The following is a 19,537-nucleotide window of genomic DNA, read 5'->3' on the forward strand; positions in this document are numbered from 1 at the left end:
TTTCCTTTCTCTAGGGCTAGGCACTTGGAGAAGGAATAAACCACTTCGCTGTGGTGACTCCTTCGCTCTGCCTCACATAAACCCGGCGCGAGGTTGCCTCCCGGAGCGTCTGGGCATGGAAAGGCAAAAGGGGGCGCTTTACCCCAGCCAGATCAATTCGGCTTTAGCCAAACCGAGGAGTCACCACAGTGAAGTAAAGGCACCGGCTACAAAGCGAATGAGCGAGAGGAGAGGGGAGCCCTTCAGCATGGGAAGGAAGCAGGTAGCAGCAGCAGCAGCCGCCTTTCAGTCAAAGGAGCGGGAGGTTCCCCCCTCTCACCCGCCTGGATTTCTCTCTCTGGCGCAGTGTATGGAAGGCAGCCTCGCGCCGGGTGTATGGGAGGCGCATGCTTCTCCTCACCACCTCAGAGTCCCTCTTTTTTTTAAGCCTTAAAGTTTTGGATTTTTTTGATTCACCTCACCTCACCTTCTTCCTTCAGCAACAACTGTCCCCCTCTTCTCCCTCTTCCTCCTCCCACCCAAATTCCAAGCTTTTATTTCTTTCCTAATGTGTTTGCACACATTATTTACTTTTACATTGATTCTTATGGGAAAAATTCCTTCTACTTAAGAACATTTCTACTTAAGACCTGGTCACGGAACGAAATAAGTTCTTAACTAGAGGTACCACTGTACTTTATTTGGTTTAACGTTGATTTGAATTGAGAAGGTATGTGAGATATCCCTGTTTTGAATTACCCCCAAGAAGGAAACCTTCATATTGGATTATCACTGTGTTCAGTTGGATCTCAGGCACAAGAGACAGGTAAAGAGGCCAAGGAAAAAGGAAAAAGCACACTACTCAAAGCAGTGTGAACAAAATAAGTTAGAACAAGTATTTAGCTACAGTACTTGTACTTTACTAATACATTAAATAAACTTAAATGTTGGCCTACAGAGTTCTTCTGAAATTGTTTTTATCTGGAATGATATGAATGAGCCTTCAGTCTTCAAAGGGATAGAACAAAGCATGTCAAAAGACGCTATTCATTATGGCAAATGGGAACATCGAGATGTTCATAATCTCTATGGCTTTTACCAGGTAGGACAATTATAACTGAATTAACAATTATAATACCGGTAAATTCTTATTATGTCATTGCCTGTGGCTGCTGACCTTGCATTTTGTCTATAGTTTCTTAATCAAAGTGGATTATAAATTCATTAATATAAAAAACAAGATGTTAATAATTTGTTTTAACATCTTTGTACAATAATACATTATTTTAAAATCTTTGTAGATGCTAATGTTACTTAAAAACAATCTTCAGCATAATATATTCCACAATATCATATTTTATTACAAAGTACTGTACAGTACAGTACTTTATTATACACAATGTCATTCTTTCCTTTCTTTCTGTTCCTAAGATGTGTCTCTTCTATATTTCAATATGTTTTGCTGTATTTTATCATTCCTGGCCTTCAGTTTTGTATTATTTGTTTGTTTGTTTGTTTGTTTTTGATTTGATTTGATTTGATTTGATTTGATTTGATTTGATTTGTATGCCGCCCCTCTCCGAAGACTTGGGGCAGCTAACAACAATAAAAAAGACAATGTAAACAAATCTAATATTAAAAATAATCTTAAAAACCCCAATTTAAAGAACCAATCATACATACAAGCATACCATATATAAATTCTATAAGCTTAGGGGGGAGGGGAAATTTTCAATTCCCCCATGCCTGACGACAGAGGTGGGTTTTAAGGAGCTTGCGAAAGGCATCATTCCAATCCCGTTGCAAAATGTGCTAAAAATATTTTGCTTATCATTACTGTGCTGCATAGTGATTAAAGTGCTGAATAAGACATAGGAGTCCATGACTCCTTAAAAAATGGGTATGAAAGCCAGCTGGGTGACTTGGGGCCAGTCATATTCTCTCAGCCCAACCCACCTCACAGTTGTGCATAAAATGTCTACAGAGGTTCTCAGTCATCTAGGTCATGGTTGTCCCAAAGGTGCTTTTTCCAAAAGCAACTAGACTTTCTGTGGTTCTGAGTTGAAGAAGCTTCTTGGATGAGAAGTGAAATGTCTTCAAGGGGGGAAAAAAACAAAAGTCCAGTTGCCTTTTGAACAAGAACCTTTGGGATAGTTATGGGGAAAATAAAACAACCTGAGTTGTTCAAAGTAAAGATGGTATTTGTAATATAATAACACTATGATACACAATACATCATCATCATCATCATCATCATTATTATTATTATTATTATTATTATATTATTATTATTATATTATTTATTGGGTTTGTATGCCGCCCCTCTCCGCAGACTCGGGGCGGCTAACAACAATGATAAAAAACAACATGTAACAATCCAATTTAATAAAACAACTAAAAACCCTTATTATAAAAACCAAACATACACACAAACATACCACACATAACTTGTAATGGCCTAGAGGAAGGAATACCTTAACTCCCCCATGCCTGGGGACAAAGGTGGGTCTTGAGTAATTTGCAAAAGACAAGGAGGGTGGGGGCCGTTCCAATCTCTGGGGGGGAGTTGATTCCAGAGGTCCGGGGCCGCCACAGAGAACGCTCTTCCCCTGGGGCCCGCCAAACAACATTGTTTGGTCGACGGGACCCGGAGAAGGCCAACTCTTTGGGACCTTATCGGCCGCTGGGATTCATGCGGTAGAAGGCGGTTCCAGATGTATTCTGGCCCAATGCCATGTAGGGCTTTAAAGGTAACTACCATTATTATTATTATTATTATAACTTTTTCAGCAAATGGCAACTGCAGATGGGCTGGTGAAACGAAGTGGAGGAGTGGAGAGACCCTTTGTTCTTACCCGCTCTTTCTTTGCCGGATCGCAGAAATATGGTAAGTGTCAAGAAAGGCTGGTTTTTGTCTGGATTTGATAATTTCTAGGCTACTCGATGATTTGAACAATTGTGTACGCTTGAAAGTAAAAGTGATGCAAGTATATGTGTTTATTTGGGCACATATTCCCTTTAATCCCACCCTGATCCACAGTTAAATCAGATGACCTTTAGGGACTATAGTTAATCAGATTTAGGGTGTTAAACTGAAATACGTATTTATTTCATCTGCTGACTTGAGTCCAAATGAGATCCATACCATTCTGTTTGCTTATTCCTGAATGGCATTGGTGAATTTCATTTTTAAAAATCACCTTTTTATATTAAAAAAAATGCATTGATAAACAACTCATGTTCTCTATGTCCCCACAGTCATGACAGTTATGCTGTGTGAGTCATTGTAAGATGTTGAATTTGAAATGTGAAGACATGCGAAGCACCTGACATGCTGACAGATGGAGAGACTAACAAATGCTTTGCTGTTGTACATTAGCCTCTTTTTGCACGGCAAATGATTTCCTTAAAATAAAAATATTATCTTTTCTCGACCTAAATTATTATAAGCGGCCTAGAGTCATCACCATGGGAGATGGGTGGCATATAAATTAAATAAGTACATGATATAAATAAGAGATAAATAATGAAAACTATAAAAAATAACAGGAGAGCAAATTTCCAATTTTTAGGATGACCAGATTTTTCAGAAGTTGAAGATCACTTAGTTATAGAGACATCTACAGGATCTTACTGTGTAAATTACACAGTTTCATGTTATTTGTGCTGTGTCACATATATAAAAGAGGTGAAATTTGTGTCATGTTAGCATAATACTGTTTTTGTCATTTAGACACACAAATGTGCTCAAAGATGCCTCTCCTGAATTATTTTCCAAAATATACAGTGGTACTTCTACCTAAGAACGCCTCTACTTACGAACCTTTCTAGATAAGAACCTGGTATTCAAGATTTTTTTGCCTCCTCTCAAGAACCATTTTCCACTTACAAACCCGAGCCTCCGAAACTGTAACTAGAAAAGGCAGGAGAAGCCTCCGTGGGGCCTCTCTAGGAATCTCCTGGGAGGAAACAGGGCCTTCACCCTCCCTGCGGTTTCCCCAATCGCACACATTATTTGCTTTTACATTGATTCCTATGGGAAAAATTGCTTCTTCTTACAAACTTTTTGCAGGTGCAGTTTGGACTGGAGACAATACAGCAGATTGGAGTTACTTGAAAATCTCTATTCCAATGTTGCTGACAATCAGCATTGCGGGAATTTCTTTCTGTGGTGGTAAGATATATATTTCTTTATCAACTCCATTTAACTGGACAAATGACATCCTTTCCTCTTTCAGAAAGCATGCTACATTCCATTAAAACAAAATAAAAAGTAGTAGGTGACACTTCTGAAGTCTAAAAAGAGACTGAAACATTTCAAAAGTTGTTTTTAATTAAAACATGTATACATTTTTAATGAAAATTAGTCTGTTTGGTCTTAGGACATGCCCTGTTTCCCCGAAAATAAGACATACCCCGAAAGTAAGGCATGTCAGAGGTTTTGTAGAATTTGCTAATATAAGGCACCCCCTGAAAATAAGGCATAGTCAACTTTACATACGGTACAGTGGAAAAACATACGGTACCATTCAAAGCTGCTCATAGCGGTACTGTAATAATGTGGCGTCCCCTTCTGGCCCTTTCCATCGCTTTGTACCGTCCAGTACAGCAGACACAGTCTGCTGCTGTCTCACCGCCATTACAGTCTCCACTACAGTGCGTAGACTGTAGTTCCTCTGGTGGCCGGAAGCTGCAATAGCAGGAGTGTACTGTTGTACCATATAAGTGCCGTCGTTTGTACCGTAATCAGTGTACCATACAGTACACTTTCTTTGGGGGTGTCAGCTTTTCTGCCTGTGAATTTGTCTTATTTGAGAAATATAAGGCACCCCCCCCCCCCCGAAAATAAGACGTAGCACAACTTTTGGAGCAAAAATTAATATAAGACAGTGTCTTATTTTCGGGGAAACACGGTAGCACATAACTCTATTAATAAATGGGGACAATCCAAGAAGTTTGAATTTCTCACCAATTTCTGACAAAACAAACCATTTTTTTTTTTTGGATGTCCAGCGGATGTAGGGGGATTTATCGGAGATCCAGAACCAGAACTATTGGTTCGATGGTATCAGGCTGGGGCTTTGCAGCCTTTCTTCAGAGGACATGCCAATATGGATACCAAACGTCGTGAACCCTGGCTATTTGGGGAGAAGAACACAAAGATCATCAAGGAAGCTATTAAGGAGCGCTACTCCCTGCTTCCTTACATTTATACGTTGTTCTATCAGGCCTACAGCATGGCTGAACCGGTTATGAGGTAAGCCGGTCATTGGAAAGATTTAATTTCTGCTTTATGCACAAATATTTGTAACAGATATAGAGTTTATGATTAGACAACTCATAGAAATGAAATATGTATTGAAATGCAGGGCTGGCATAGATGCTAGTTCACTACTTTAGCTGCGATCTCTTAGAGCAGTGTTTCCCAACCTTGGTAACTTGAAGATGTCTGGACTTCAACTCCCAGAATTCCCCAGCCAGCATTTTCTGGCTGGGATTTCTGGGAAGTTGAAGTCCAAATATCTTCAAGTTGCCAAGGTTGGGAAACACTGTCTTAGAGCACCATCTGTGTATCATGAGCTGGTAAAAAAAAAAACAGGTTATCTTGAAACTCTTTGCATTTTCTAGGATTAAATGAGGTTTGGAATACAATTCCTAATCAGACTTTCAAAACTGTATCTTAATCTCAATAAAAAATAGTTTTAGTGCATATCTGTAGTGATAATTTTGTGTCTTGGTCTATCTAGTATGGCTGATAGCAGTCTTGCGAGTCTGACTGTATTATACTACTTCCTCTGACTTATTGTTGGGAAGGTATCTGAGTTGCTTTTCAGTGTGTCCTGGATATTCTGGACTTAATGTTTTATCCTTTGTTGCTTTGGCAACAGAGTTTGAATACGTCCATCAAGGTCATCTTTCTTACGCTCTATATATACAGCTTCCCAGAGTTTTGTTATGGGAAGTGGTAGGAAATGATTCTTACATCAACTTTCCATTTAGTGCTCTTGGGACTATTGTAAATTAGCTTTCTGGGGACTGGTGGCTTGTCTTGGTCTTTGACTGGCATACCAGGGACCAAATTCTAAAAAATCAGTTGAACCAGGAAAAATCAGGGGGAAAGACAGGACCAAAGCTAAATTTGATTTGTTTAAATATGTAAATAAAGTTGATAAAATATCATGTATGTTTCTTTCTTATGCATTTAATAACTTCCTATTTATACCACATTTGCATTCTAATTTTATAATTATAATTATTATAACTCATGTGGTATAGTGGTGATTAAGGTATGACATAGGAGCAAGGAGAAACTGCTTCTAGTTCACCTCAGCCAAGAAAGCTCTCTGGATGACTCAGCTATCAAACTCTCCCAATCCCAGTCCACTCAAAGGGTTTTTATTCAGTTATTCTCATTGTTGGTCAGTGCACCTTTTAAACTGAAATCACAATATTTGTTCTATGTGTTCAGTTTTTCAATGAGAATGGAACTATAGATATAGACATAAATATATAGACACACAGAGAGAGAAAGAGAGAGAGTGAGAGAGAGAGATACAGTGACACCTCGTCTTACAAACTTAATTGGTTCCAGGAGGAGGTTCGTAAGGTGAAAAGTTTGTAAGACGAAACAATGTTTCCCATAGGAATCAATGGAAAAGCAATTAATGCGTGCAAGCCCAAAATTCACCCATTTTGCCAGCCGAAGTGCCCATTCTTGTGCTGCTGGGATTCCCCTGCGGCTCCCCTCCATGGGAAACCCCACCTCTGGACTTCCGTTGCCAGCGAAGCGCCTGTTTTGCACTGCTGGGATTCACCTGCTGGGATTCCCCTGCAGCATCACAAAAAAAGTTCGGAGGTGGGGTTTCCCATGGAGGGTAGCCTCAGGGGAATCCCAGCAGTCCAGCAGTGCAAAAAAGGGCACTTCGCTGGCAACGGAAGTCCGGAGGCGGGACATCCCAGTGGCGGCGGTGGGTTTGTAAAGTGAAAATAGTTCGTAAGAGGCAAAAAAATCTTAAACCCCGGGTTTGTATCTCGAAAAGTTTGTATGACGAGGCGTTTGTAAGATGAGGTATCACTGTATTTTAAATAGTTAAAATAGCAACTTTAATGCCCACATCCAAAGCATGAACTTAAGAAGTTATAAATAGATGTAGTATAGGAGAGAAAATTATGTTCCTTAGCATTTGTATGAATAGTAAAATGCCTTTATTTTCATAGGCCTCTCTGGGTGGAATTTCCAAAGGAATTAGAAACTTTTGGCATTGAAGATGAGTACATGCTTGGTAAATTTAAATTATCCGTAATGTCTACTATTTATTCTGAAGTTGCAGCATTATGTACCCCATTTTTTCCCTAATCTGTTTATTATTCCAATTTATATAGCCAATTTTATAAGAATTGGAGGAGATACATATAATTGTATTGGTTAAGGCTCCTCTGAGTTGGCTGAGGCATTGCTATTTCAGCATATTCTATATTCTGTATTATAGATGTAAAGTTGTTGTTTTTTTCCTGTGGGGTACTTACAACCAGTCTCCTTGGGTGGCAGAGTTAATCAAGTAGCACAAAACATTCAGAACCTGAACATAAAGGTCTTCCTTTAGATCACATAGATCAATTTATAAACAAGTTTTTGAAATTCTGCTACGGAATAATTTTTTTGTTTTTAATTTAGGAAATATGTTACTGGTACATCCCGTCACTGCTCCAAAAACCAGTACAGTAAATGTCTTTCTGCCAGGCCCACAAGAGGTAAGAGAGATGGAATTAATTCCCTCCCCCCAAACACACACATCACAGAGACATACATTTTACTCACACACACACACAAACATGCACACACACACACACAATTTTCAAATGGCAACTTGCACTATTATTTTAATAACCTCATGCAAATTTTGTTTTTCTGTCAAGAAAATTGGCCATAATCTTTTTAAAAAGTTAATCAGAATGAAAAGTAGAGTCATACAAAGTAACGTTCATTCAATTACATCTTATATTATCTATTTCTAGCTTAGGCAAAGAGGGTATGGTATGGACATAATCAGTTAAATTATTTTGATTAACAGGCCTTAGGAAGAGCTCCCCCTAGGTGAGATTGTCTCCTTGTCTTCTGGAAGAGCGTTAAGACCTCTCTGTCAACTGTCAAGGGGATTCAAGAATAGTATCCAATCCTGGAAGTGGTTGGGGGCTTGAGGCCCTCCCTCTACTTTTTTAAAATTTGTTTTTAACTGTTTTTAATTCTGTCTTATTAACTATTTTTATATGGTTCTAATCTGTAAACTGTCCAAGTCACTTAAATAGTGAGGTGGGCAGTGTATAAATTTGATAAATAAATAAAAATAAACATAACATATTAACTAAATGATTTATGGACCCATATTTTTTCTAGAATATTCTCGGAGATAGAGATACAGTATTGTGATTGTTCAGACGGTATACTTCAGTACCTTTGCTGGTTTAATACTCAAATAATGTATTAATCATTATTATTATTATTATTATTATTATAATTATTATTATTATTATTATTATTTATTAAATTTGTATGCCGCCCCTCTCCGTAGACTCAGGGCGGCCACAATCATGGCAATCATTATAATTAATGCCTATAACCACCATTAGTATCTAATTCAAAATTCTTTTGACAACACCACTTTGCTTCTGGGCCAGTTCAAGTTATGGCTTTGGTTCTTTGTAGCCCTTTAGAGCCTGAACCTGCTCGTTCCAGGAATCACCTCTCACCTGTTAAAAGTGACTGCAACAGAAAAGTTCAGATTGTTCTTCATGGTTACTTTTCAGGACAGGCAATTTTTTGCACTCCAGACATTGTTAGATTTCAACTTCCAAAAATTTCTGGGAGCTCAACCAGAGAGCAGCAATAATATGCTTTCCTCCTCTACTTGAAACAGATGGAAAATGTACTAATATGAAAACTTCTTTCTGTGCAGCCTACTTTTTATAAAACTTTGCCAATAAAACTAGTAGCCTCATTCCCCAAACAGTAAAGAACCCAGGTTATTAATAAGGCAGTAATTTTCTCTTCCTCTTCAAAAAGCAACTCTTTTTGTAGAGAGTCTTCTACTCTACTAAACCAGGATAATCTGCTACTACTTCAGGGAAGGGTTTGGAAGTCTATCGTTTTTATTTTTTAGATTCCCATTTCTGGCCAATTAATTAAATTGTTGAGTGGAAGATTTGAGCTGAATAAATGTAGATCAGTTTTTGAGAAAAATGTAAAGTGATAGATTCACTGATTATAGTTGTCTTAATGAAAACTTAACTACTCTCTTTTTTAATTTTAAAAATAGACTTTATTTAAACACAAAATACAAACAATAAAACTTACACAGAGAAAAAAACATTGAAATAAAAGTTGGACAATTTGTGAAGTGCCTGTAGTACAATTCTAACAGTGCTTATTTACTATTACATGGATTATATTTACATATATACATCAAAAACTTAACTACTCTCAACTTAATGCTATTTATGTGTTGTTTCCTACTTCTGTGTTGGTTGAGATTTATGGGTCATTTATTGATTTGATTTTTTACAAGGATTCGCGTGGGATTTCTGTATCTAAAATCTAATTCCTCCTCATTTGTTTTCTTTTTTATTATTTGACAGATTTGGTATGACTTTCGAAATTTTAGACCTCTGGAGGGTCATGGCATATTGAAGATCCCAGTAACATTGAACAATGTATGTGCTTGTTTTAAGATTTTTCTAAAAGCTTTATCTTATCTTTAATTTAATTTAATTTAATTAAAACTGGAGTTCTGTTAAGAGAATGGGATAATTCTAGTTTAGTCAACTCTGTTGATTTAAATGTAGAATTTATAAAGATTTAAATCTAAAATGTATAACTACCAAAGTTCGGAATTGAATAGTATAAACTAAGCAAGAGCTAGCTACAAAAAAAGTATTTCATTGTCTTCTTCCTTTGTTCAGAAAGTATTTTATTGTACTTATTTACTGGCTGGGTTGATACAATATTTTAACGCACAGTTTGTAAGGTTTTGGCTTTGTATATTTTATGAAGTGAAACGTTGTGTTTTGATTTATGGGTTTGAGTTCTGTGAGAACTCATCTAAAGATGGTTAGTTTAATAAGCTATATGTCAACTCATGAAGCATTCCTGGCCTGCTCTCAAGTTGGCATAGACAGGGAGATGGGGAATCGAACATCGCAGCTGCATTGAGGAACTTGCACTTCAGTCAAAATAAAGCATATTCCAACCGGCCATGTCAAGGTCATATCCATGCAGACCCACAGTGGCCAGAGAGAGAGACTTTCTACAAGCCTCAAAATTGCTTTGTTGGAGAATGTGACTGATGACACAGCTTGGGGAAAAGGAGGAAACAGGATCAGAGCCAGGACGCGAATTAAGTGGGGACAGAGTTGGCTTCATTTGGTCCGTGCCAACATGAAGCTCCTAATAAATAACTGGCTTACTTTTGAAGCTTGGCTTGAGGTTCATGATTTAATTAGGGCATCATTTGGAACCCTGACACTATGATTAAAATATTGTCTTGGTGCAATGTGTGAATCCAGTCACTATTTATTTTCTTTTTGCAGATTCCTGTATTTCAACGGGGTGGGACTATTATACCTCTAAAGATTTCTGTAGGAAAATCAACAGAATGGATGGTAGATGTTCCATATGAACTGCGTGCTGCCCTAGATTATAAGGTCCTCTAAAACTATTTTCGTACACACTATGTATTTATAGTCAATTTTAAATGTATATTAAGTTATTTAAAATGAATAAGTATCATTTTTCAGTACTGATCACCATTTTAATTTCAATATTAATTTGGTTTTCATTTCTTTAATTAGCAGCAATTAAGATTATAGGAAAATAAAGCAAAGTGAATCTTGCTGTGGAGAATCATAAACGTTTCCAATAAAGTCTCTATCTGTCTATGTGTTTGTGTGCATCTGCATGCTTGCAGATTAACAGTTGGGCAAAACAATCAAATTTGTTGTTGTGAGCCGCCCCGAGTCTTAGGAGAGGGGCGGCATACAAATCTAATAAATAAATAAATAAAATAAATGATAGTGAATTTGATTATAAAATAGTTCTGTTGTTTTCCTAATGTATAGGGATGTGCAACAGGTAAATTATACCTGGATGATGGCCACTCATTTCATTATCTTCATGAGAAACAATTCCTGTTGAGAAAGTTCAGCTTCCACGAGAATGTCCTCTCCTCCAGGTAAAGTATACTCTAAATATGGAAGGAAGAATCAGGAAATATTGATCATCATAGGCACTTACATTTGCATGGCTCATCAGTTTCATGCTTCAGCTTACAAAGAGCACAACAAATTGCAATTTTCAGTTCCTTGTCCCAAAAATGAATGGTTAGGCTTACTTTCTTTCACCTATTTTGAATCATAGTTTGTTTTACTATGCTTGGGTTTTTATGTTATACAGGTAGTCCTTGACGCACAGCCACAATTCAAACCAACTTTCTGTTTATTTATTTATTTCAATTTCTATGCCGCCTAACTTCATAAGGACTCTAGGCGGCTCACAGTGAAAAAAATTAAACATCAATAATAGTACTAAAACCTCTAAGTTATGTTAGCAACACGGTTGTTAAGTGAACTTGGCTTCCCCATTGACTTTGCTAGTCCGAAAACATAATCACATAACCTTGAGACAGTGCTATCATCATTACTACGAGTCAATTGCCAAGCATCTGAATTTTTATCATCTGACCACGGAGATAATGCAACAGTTGTACATGTGAAAAATGGTCATAAATCACTATTTTCAGGGCCGTTTTTACTTTGGTCACTAAATGAACTGTTGTAAGTGGAACACTACCTGTAATAGACTTCAAGTACTCACTGCAAATCATACAAACCATCCCAGCTATGGTGCGTGAATTCACCCTGTTTAAGAACCAGAAAATCCCCTTCATCTTATCTTCCAGCCAGGTTCTCTTTCAGGGAGGTACTTGTACCTGTTTCTTCTCCCTCCCAAGCATATAAAATTTGGGTTTGTACACCATATTGGAGATAGTCTTGGCAGCTCCAAAGCAGCACCAGGTCCACAAAATTTTGTCAAGTTAACCAAGGTTCTCAATTTTTTCCTGCCACAATTTAGATTTGGTCGAGCCGCCTGTGGTTTACAGCTTGTTTACAGCTTGTTGTTCACACCCCCGCAGCACGCTGCCTGCTGTATGAGCTTAGCAGAGATTGTTTTATTCAGCGTGGAAAGATCTTGCTGCACCCTTTTCCGTGGCGTTTGTTCAATCTATTTCAGCCACGGAGATTTTGTGGAGGAAGCAGCTGGGCTGCAGGGAAATGGCGGTTCCCCTTAATTACAACAGGAGGCTGTAGCTGAGACTGGGGGGAGAGATTGATTGATACTGATAAAAGTGGAGCCTTGAAGGGAGGAGAGAACGAGGAGAGACGGGACCGAGAGGCGAAGGTGACGCTGGTTGGAGGTGCTGCTGCTGGAACGACCCCCCCCCCCCCATGAACTAAGGACGCTTGTGAGCTGCTTGGTGGGAGCGCCCAAGCGTCGGAGGCTCTACGGGGTGAAAAGACCGGCATGGAAAGATTAGACTGGATATTGCTGTCGAGGAAGAGGAGATGGTGGCCCGTGAGAGGAGCGTGGAGACTGGGGGAGATGTCGAAGCGATACCGAGGTGGGAAAGAGAGTTCTTGGAGGCCATGCAGTGGGGTCTGGCAGACAGAGAACTGGAAATGTCGCTCGGAAATCAGCGACGCCATCGGAGGCCACCGAGGAGTGACCAGCAAGGGGCGAGGGTCCTATGAGAGCGAAGAGACTGGTGATGGAACTGAGAGACTGAGAAGAGACCTGGGAGACATCATAGCGCCAGAAAAAGGGGTGACTAATATTAAGAAGAGATCCTTCCTTTTAACCAGGCTGAGATATTCCCCTGGGACCCTGAACACTGTTATAATCCAGAACTTCCAATTAAGAACTAATTAAGAATTTAAGAACTGCTGACTGACTCCTTTTCTATATTTTTATATATTTTTAATACATCTTAATACATCCATTCTTAGCTATTTTTATATTTTTATATTTTTTATCTGTTTTAATATTTAACTAATGAATTAATTAACTGGGAATTGCATTTCTTACATATTTATTAGTGTTTTAAAGTGTTATCAATTTAATCTATTTTTAGTATTGGGGGTTCTAATTTAAATGGATGACTGGGACAGAATTACTTGTGTGCATGAGTTAAATGGCTGGTATGACTGGGATGACTGGGGTGGGAGGGGCTACGGGATGGATGAGATGAATGGTAAGAGTATGAATGGTAGATTTGGCCCACCTGACGCTCAAGAGGCGGGAGGAGATGGGGCACCGATCTCTGGGGTGGCAGAGGGTCGGAATATTCCTGTGTTGCTGGGGAGAGGCAGATATGGCGGGGGCCACGGAGTTAGCCGTTCCAGGGGAACGAGGGACCGTTGCTTAATAACGATCCCTTGTTCTGGCTCCGTGAGCCCAATCTTGGGTACTGGTGATGAGTGTAACTCTGGCCCTGGGCTCAGGTTGCTGCTGCTTAATGCCAGGTTGGTGGTAAATAAAGCTCTCCTCATCCGGGATTTGATCCTGGATGAGGAGGCCAACCTGGCATGTATTACTGAAACCTGGCTGGGCCCAGAGGGAGGTGTTCCTCTCTCTGAAATTTGCCCAGCTGGGTTTCAGATATGGCATCAACCTCAACCCCAGGGAAGGGGGGGAGGAGTGGCTATTATAGCCAGGGAGAGCCTTTGCCTACGTGGACTCATTGCTCCGGAAATTGCGGGTTGCGAGTCACTCCTGATGAAGTTGGACTTAGGGGTTCAGGTGGGCTTATTTCTCACGTACCTGCCTCCCAGCTACGTGTCAAAAGCCCTGCCTGTGCTACTCGAGGAGGTAGCCGGGTTGGCGGTGGAGTTCCCCAGACTTATTGTCTTGGGGGACTTCAACCTGCCGTCACTCGGCGAAACCTCTGGGTTGGCACAGGAGTTCATGGCCACCATGACAGCCATGGACCTGACTCAAGTAGTACGGGGTCCGACTCATGAGGGGGGGCACGCACCCGACATGGTATTCCTTTCCGAGCAATTGAGTAATGGTCTGAGACTAAGGGGCTTAGAAGCAGTGCCTTTGTCATGGTCAGACCATTTTCTATTACGGCTTGACTTCCTGGCTCCAATCCTTCCCCGCAGGGAGGCGGAACCAATTAAGATGTTCCGCCCCAGACGCCTGATGGACCCAGAGGGCTTTCAGACGGCGCTTGGGGTTATTCCAGAGGCACTTGTCCACAGTTCGGCAGAGTCTCTTGCGAAAGCCTGGAATGAGGCTGCAGCAGGGGCTCTTGACCGGATTGCGCCTTTGCGACCTCTCCGTGGCGCTAGACCCCGTAGAGCTCCATGGTTCAACGAGGAGCTCCGGGAGTTGAAACGCCAGAAGAGACGTCTAGAGAAGCGATGGAGGAAGAGTAGGTCTGAATCTGATCGAACACTTGTAAGAGCTTTTATTAAGACTTACAAAGTGGCGCTCAAGGCGGCAAGATGCGCGTACCATGCCGCTTTGATTGCATCAGCGGAATCCCGCCCGGCCGCTCTGTTTAGGGTGACCCGCTCCCTTCTTAATCAGGGGGGAGTTGGGGAGCCCTTGCAGAGTAGTGCCGAGGACTTTAACACGTTTTTCGCTGATAAAGTCGCTCGGATTCGGGCCGACCTCGACTCCAATTGTAAAACAGAGTCGACTGACAACGAGTCAGTCGAGGTGACTGGGGTACGTACTTGTCCACCTGTCTGGGAAGAGTTTGATCTGGTGACACCTGATGAAGTGGACAAGGCCATTGGAGCTGTGAGTTCCGCCACCTGTTCACTGGATCCGTGTCCCTCCTGGTTGGTTTCGGCCAGCAGGGAGGTGACACGGAGCTGGGCCCAGGAGATTACCAACGCTTCCTTGGGGAGGGGAGTTTTTCCATCACTCTATAAAGAAGCGCTTGTGCGCCCCCTCCTCAAGAAGCCCTCCCTGGACCCAGCTGTGCTTAATAACTACCGTCCAGTCTCCAACCTTCCCTTTATGGGGAAGGTTGTTGAGAAGGTGGTGGCACTCCAGCTCCAGCGGTCCTTGGAAGAAGCCGATTATCTAGGTCCCCGGCAGTCGGGTTTCAGGCCCGGTTACAGCACGGAAACTGCTTTGGTCGCGTTGATGGATGATCTCTGGCGGGCCCGGGACAGGGGTTTGTCCTCTGTCCTGGTGCTCCTTGACCTCTCAGCGGCTTTCGATACCATCGACCATGGTATCCTTCTGCACCGGCTGGAGGGGTTGGGAGTGGGAGGCACTGTTCTTCAGTGGTTCTCCTCCTACCTCTCTGGCCGGTCGCAGTCGGTGTTAGTGGGGGGACAGAGGTCGGCTCCTAGGTCTCTCCCTTGTGGGGTGCCTCAGGGGTCGGTCCTCTCCCCCCTGCTATTTAACATCTACATGAAACCGCTGGGCGAGATCATCCAAGGACATGGGGTGAGGTATCATCAATATGCGGATGATACCCAGCTTTACATCTCCACCCCATGCCCAGTCAGCGAAGCGGTGGAAGTGATGTGCCGGTGCCTGGAGGCTGTTGGGGCCTGGATGGGTGTCAACAGACTCAAGCTCAACCCGGATAAGACGGAGTGGCTGTGGGTTCTGCCTCCCAAGGACAACTCCATCTGTCCGTCCATTACCCTGGGGGGGGAATTATTGACCCCCTCAGAGAGGGTCCGCAACTTGGGCGTCCTCCTCGATCCACAGCTCACATTAGAACAACATCTCTCAGCTGTGGCGAGGGGGGCGTTTGCCCAGGTTCGCCTGGTGCACCAGTTGCGGCCCTACCTGGACCAGGACTCATTGCTCACAGTCACTCATGCCCTCATCACCTCGAGGTTCGACTACTGTAATGCTCTCTACATGGGGCTACCTTTGAAAAGTGTTCGGAAACTTCAGATCGTGCAGAATGCAGCTGCGAGAGCAGTCATGGGCTTACCCAGGTATGCCCATGTTTCACCATCACTCCGCAGCCTGCATTGGCTGCCGATCAGTTTCCGGTCACAATTCAAAGTGTTGGTTATGACCTTTAAAGCCCTTCATGGCACTGGACCAGAATATCTCCGAGACCGCCTTCTGCCGCACAAATCCCAGCGACCGATTAGGTCCCACAGAGTGGGCCTCCTCCGGGTCCCGTCAACTAAACAATGCCGGTTGGCGGGCCCCAGGGGGAGAGCCTTCTCTGTGGCGGCACCGGCTCTCTGGAACCAACTCCCCCCGGAGATCAGGACTGCCCCTACTCTTCCTGCCTTCCGTAAACTCCTCAAAACCCACCTTTGCCGTCAGGCATGGGGAAACTAAACATCTTCCCCTGGGCACGTTGAATTTATATATGGTATGCTTGTGTGTGTGTGTATGTTAGTATAGGGGTTTTTCTTAAATTTATAATATTTTAATTAATTGGATTAATGTATTGGATTGTCTTTTCACTTGTTGTGAGCCGCCCCGAGTTTTCGGAGAGGGGCGGCATACAAATCCAAATAATAAATAAATAAATAAGGGAAGGTACAATATTTCCTATGGAACATTGCCAAAAGAAGTCATAATAATTAAATTATTATTATTAATTAAATTAATAATTAAAACACTGTCTTTGTTTTCTCAGATGCGCTAGTGAAGAAGGGCTATTCCAGACAAAATGTATAGTTCAACAGATACTGATTTTGGGAATAAAAAAGGAGCCCAAGGTTGTGACAACCACCATGTTTGGTAAGAGAGAGAAATAATCCAATTTCCAGCTTGTTTGCTTATACTCCAGACTCTCTAGGGCATGATGGCAAAACTTTTTCTTCTTGTGTGTCAAAAATAGGAGCGTGCATGCACGCTAGAACACACATGTGCTAGCACACAGCATCTTCCCCCATATGCCACACTGCACATATGTGCATCACCACGCATGCACACACACACCCCAAAATTGGGCTGCTTTTCACCCTCAGACTCCCCTGAAGCCTCCTGAGTACAAAAACAGCTCAACAGGCAAACCGGAAGTTCAGAAAAACAGACTTCCGGTTTGCCCATTGGGCCATTTTTCAGGGAAGCCTCCAGAGGGCGAAAACTGCCTTCCCCAAGGCTGAAAATCAGCTAACCAGCTCACTCATGCACACAATGCCTCACATGCCCTCAGATATGGCTCTGCATGCCACCTGTGGCACACATGCCAAAGGTTTGCCATCACGGCTATAGGACATTTGAAGCATTGCATTTCTCTCATTGGAAGAAATCAGATCTATTGATTTAAATTGTTTTATATGGCCACTCTTCTCTTTAAATATGACTCTGAGTGGCTGACAAAGGTTTTAAAAATATATAATCCAGAAACAATACAAAAACAAATTTCACACTCAGTTAAAATGCAAAGTAGTTGCCAAAGACACAATTCACCAACACTGTGGGTTCACTGATGCTAGCCCTTCAAGGCTTTCTAAAGGTGAACAGAGTTGAAGCCAACTAAATCTTGTGTGGTTTGGTAATCCAGAATTTAGCTATTTCCTGGGTCTCATTAGGTGACAATTGCCGAATTAAATGGAACTCCTGCACAGAATAAGGTGCATTTGGTTTTCTGTAGCAAAATTCTTCTTTAATAAAGTTCCATTCAACAAGGTTATTTCCTAAACACAAGGTGACAACATTCAGTTGATAGGTAATGACCAACATCTTGAATTGCTTCCAGAAGTCAACTGGAACTAATGTAATTTATATAGCAGCAGTGACAGATTAATATCACAAGAAGTATCAGTAGTGCTTGTGCTGCTACTTTTGTTATTGGAGCAGATCAATGACTTTTCTTCATCCATTAGAAGTAGATATTTGAGTTGCTTTGCATAGCAGGTTGGAAGGAATACTTGGATAGTAGTAAGTCCTGAACTTGTCCATAACTCGCCAACATATCTCAAAAGACCACAAGAACATTCTCCTAAAGTTGAGAACAGGTGCTCATTCTGGAAGCTTTTGCTTCAGAACAGAAAACCTGATTACAGCTTTATTTTGAGCAGATATAGGACAACATTAATATGCATGGCTTACTTTAAATAAATGTTTAATGTGTATTTCTTTAATTGCAATTCAGATGGAAAAGAAGACAAGACAGTGACTTTCAGATACGATACCAGAAATTCTGTGCTGACCCTTCAAAATCTTTCCTTAAACATAGGCAATAACTGGGAACTTCGTATCAAATGAAAGCACGGCTTCAGACATGCTGACTCTGTCAACCACTTACTTAGAATGGGCTGTAAAGCAGAATATAAGTCTAGGTGCCATTGCTATTCAGAGATGTAGATGAAAAACTAAAAAATAATGCTTTGAAAAATTTAATATGGTTTTTTTTTAACTAGACCAAAACTGAAGTGTGACATACAAACTACTGTTTGTATAATTTAATGGATTCACATTCAAAATGCTTTTCAGGGATGAAAACATTTTGATATTATTTGCAAAAACTGTTTCTTGGGAAAATTGGTTTTATCTGGGATTTTGCAGTTCTGTATTAAATATTTATATTTTTTTGTATAGCCGTGCAATGGTTTTCTTGCCTTTATAACACTTTTGGTGTAAATTGTCTGCTTGTGTTCTAATTGGTGCATTGCTCTGTTTCTTGGTGGACTCTGTTTAGCAATTTGACACATTAATTCTGCCAAGAAGTTCTTCAAAAGAAGAAATATGAGTGAGAATAATTATAATAGGTATACATCTGCCACAAAGAGATTATGCTTCATAAAACACAAATGTATCATTATATGAGGTAAAGACATCTGGAATTAATGAACTCTAGCCTTCGTTTAGCTGGTGTGTCAGACTATAGAATTCCCATAAAAATTGTGAGAATCATCCTCCAATTATGTACGCCGCCCCTCTCCGAGGACTCTTACTATTTCATATGGAAAATAATTACCAAAAGCAACTTTTTCTGTTTGCAGAGCAGAGAAACATATTTGCCATATTAGTATTAAAAGGGTCATATTTTAGAAGTGTCCAAAACACTCAGAGTCTCAAGTTTTCACAACAAATGTCTCTTGTTTCAGAATATATTTCATGCTTACTCAAGCAGAATTTACCTAAGGAAAGAGTCTCAGGACATATAACCATCATTCTCATAGTAGAAATCAGATACATATAGTATCCTCATATAGTATTCTAGATATGGATAGCAAAGATATACCGATAGCTATTACAATCATGTAAAAGTGGAATGAGATTTTGCTAAATATATTCTGCATAATAAAATATAGTTTGAAACATTATATTTTGTATTATTTTATTCTTAGAAATAGGAATAAAAACCATTTCTTCATTTGTTTACTGTTAGGCTTTTTCTCAATATGGTACAGAACACAAATATGAAGACTGCATTTGTTTTTCCCCCATACAAAACTTTTATTGCACAATATTTGGTTCCTATCTTATTCTATTATTTTCCTATTACTATAAGCTTACCAATATTTCTTAAATTGCTATCTCTCATGTTCTATTTAT

The 19,537-nt window shown here is 40.7% G+C and overlaps 1 protein-coding gene across 2 annotated transcripts in view; it reads left to right on the top strand.

Annotated features, from left to right (window-relative positions):
- The window catches only part of GANC (glucosidase alpha, neutral C), a 43,729-nt gene extending 24,424 nt beyond the window's left edge, over window positions 1-19,305 (top strand). For both annotated transcript variants that reach the window (XM_070757717.1, XM_070757726.1), the window contains 11 exons: window positions 938-1,081; window positions 2,770-2,866; window positions 4,052-4,153; window positions 4,993-5,236; window positions 7,198-7,262; window positions 7,655-7,731; window positions 9,613-9,687; window positions 10,564-10,677; window positions 11,092-11,204; window positions 16,668-16,771; window positions 18,132-19,305. In XM_070757717.1, coding sequence (XP_070613818.1) covers window positions 938-1,081; window positions 2,770-2,866; window positions 4,052-4,153; window positions 4,993-5,236; window positions 7,198-7,262; window positions 7,655-7,731; window positions 9,613-9,687; window positions 10,564-10,677; window positions 11,092-11,204; window positions 16,668-16,771; window positions 18,132-18,244 — 1,248 coding nt within the window. In that variant the 3' untranslated portion in view covers window positions 18,245-19,305. The remainder of the gene's footprint in view (window positions 1-937; window positions 1,082-2,769; window positions 2,867-4,051; window positions 4,154-4,992; window positions 5,237-7,197; window positions 7,263-7,654; window positions 7,732-9,612; window positions 9,688-10,563; window positions 10,678-11,091; window positions 11,205-16,667; window positions 16,772-18,131) is intronic.
- The last annotated feature ends 232 nt before the right edge of the window (window positions 19,306-19,537 follow it).

This window comes from Erythrolamprus reginae, chromosome 1 (genome assembly GCF_031021105.1).
Source record: "Erythrolamprus reginae isolate rEryReg1 chromosome 1, rEryReg1.hap1, whole genome shotgun sequence".
NCBI lineage: Eukaryota > Metazoa > Chordata > Lepidosauria > Squamata > Dipsadidae > Erythrolamprus > Erythrolamprus reginae.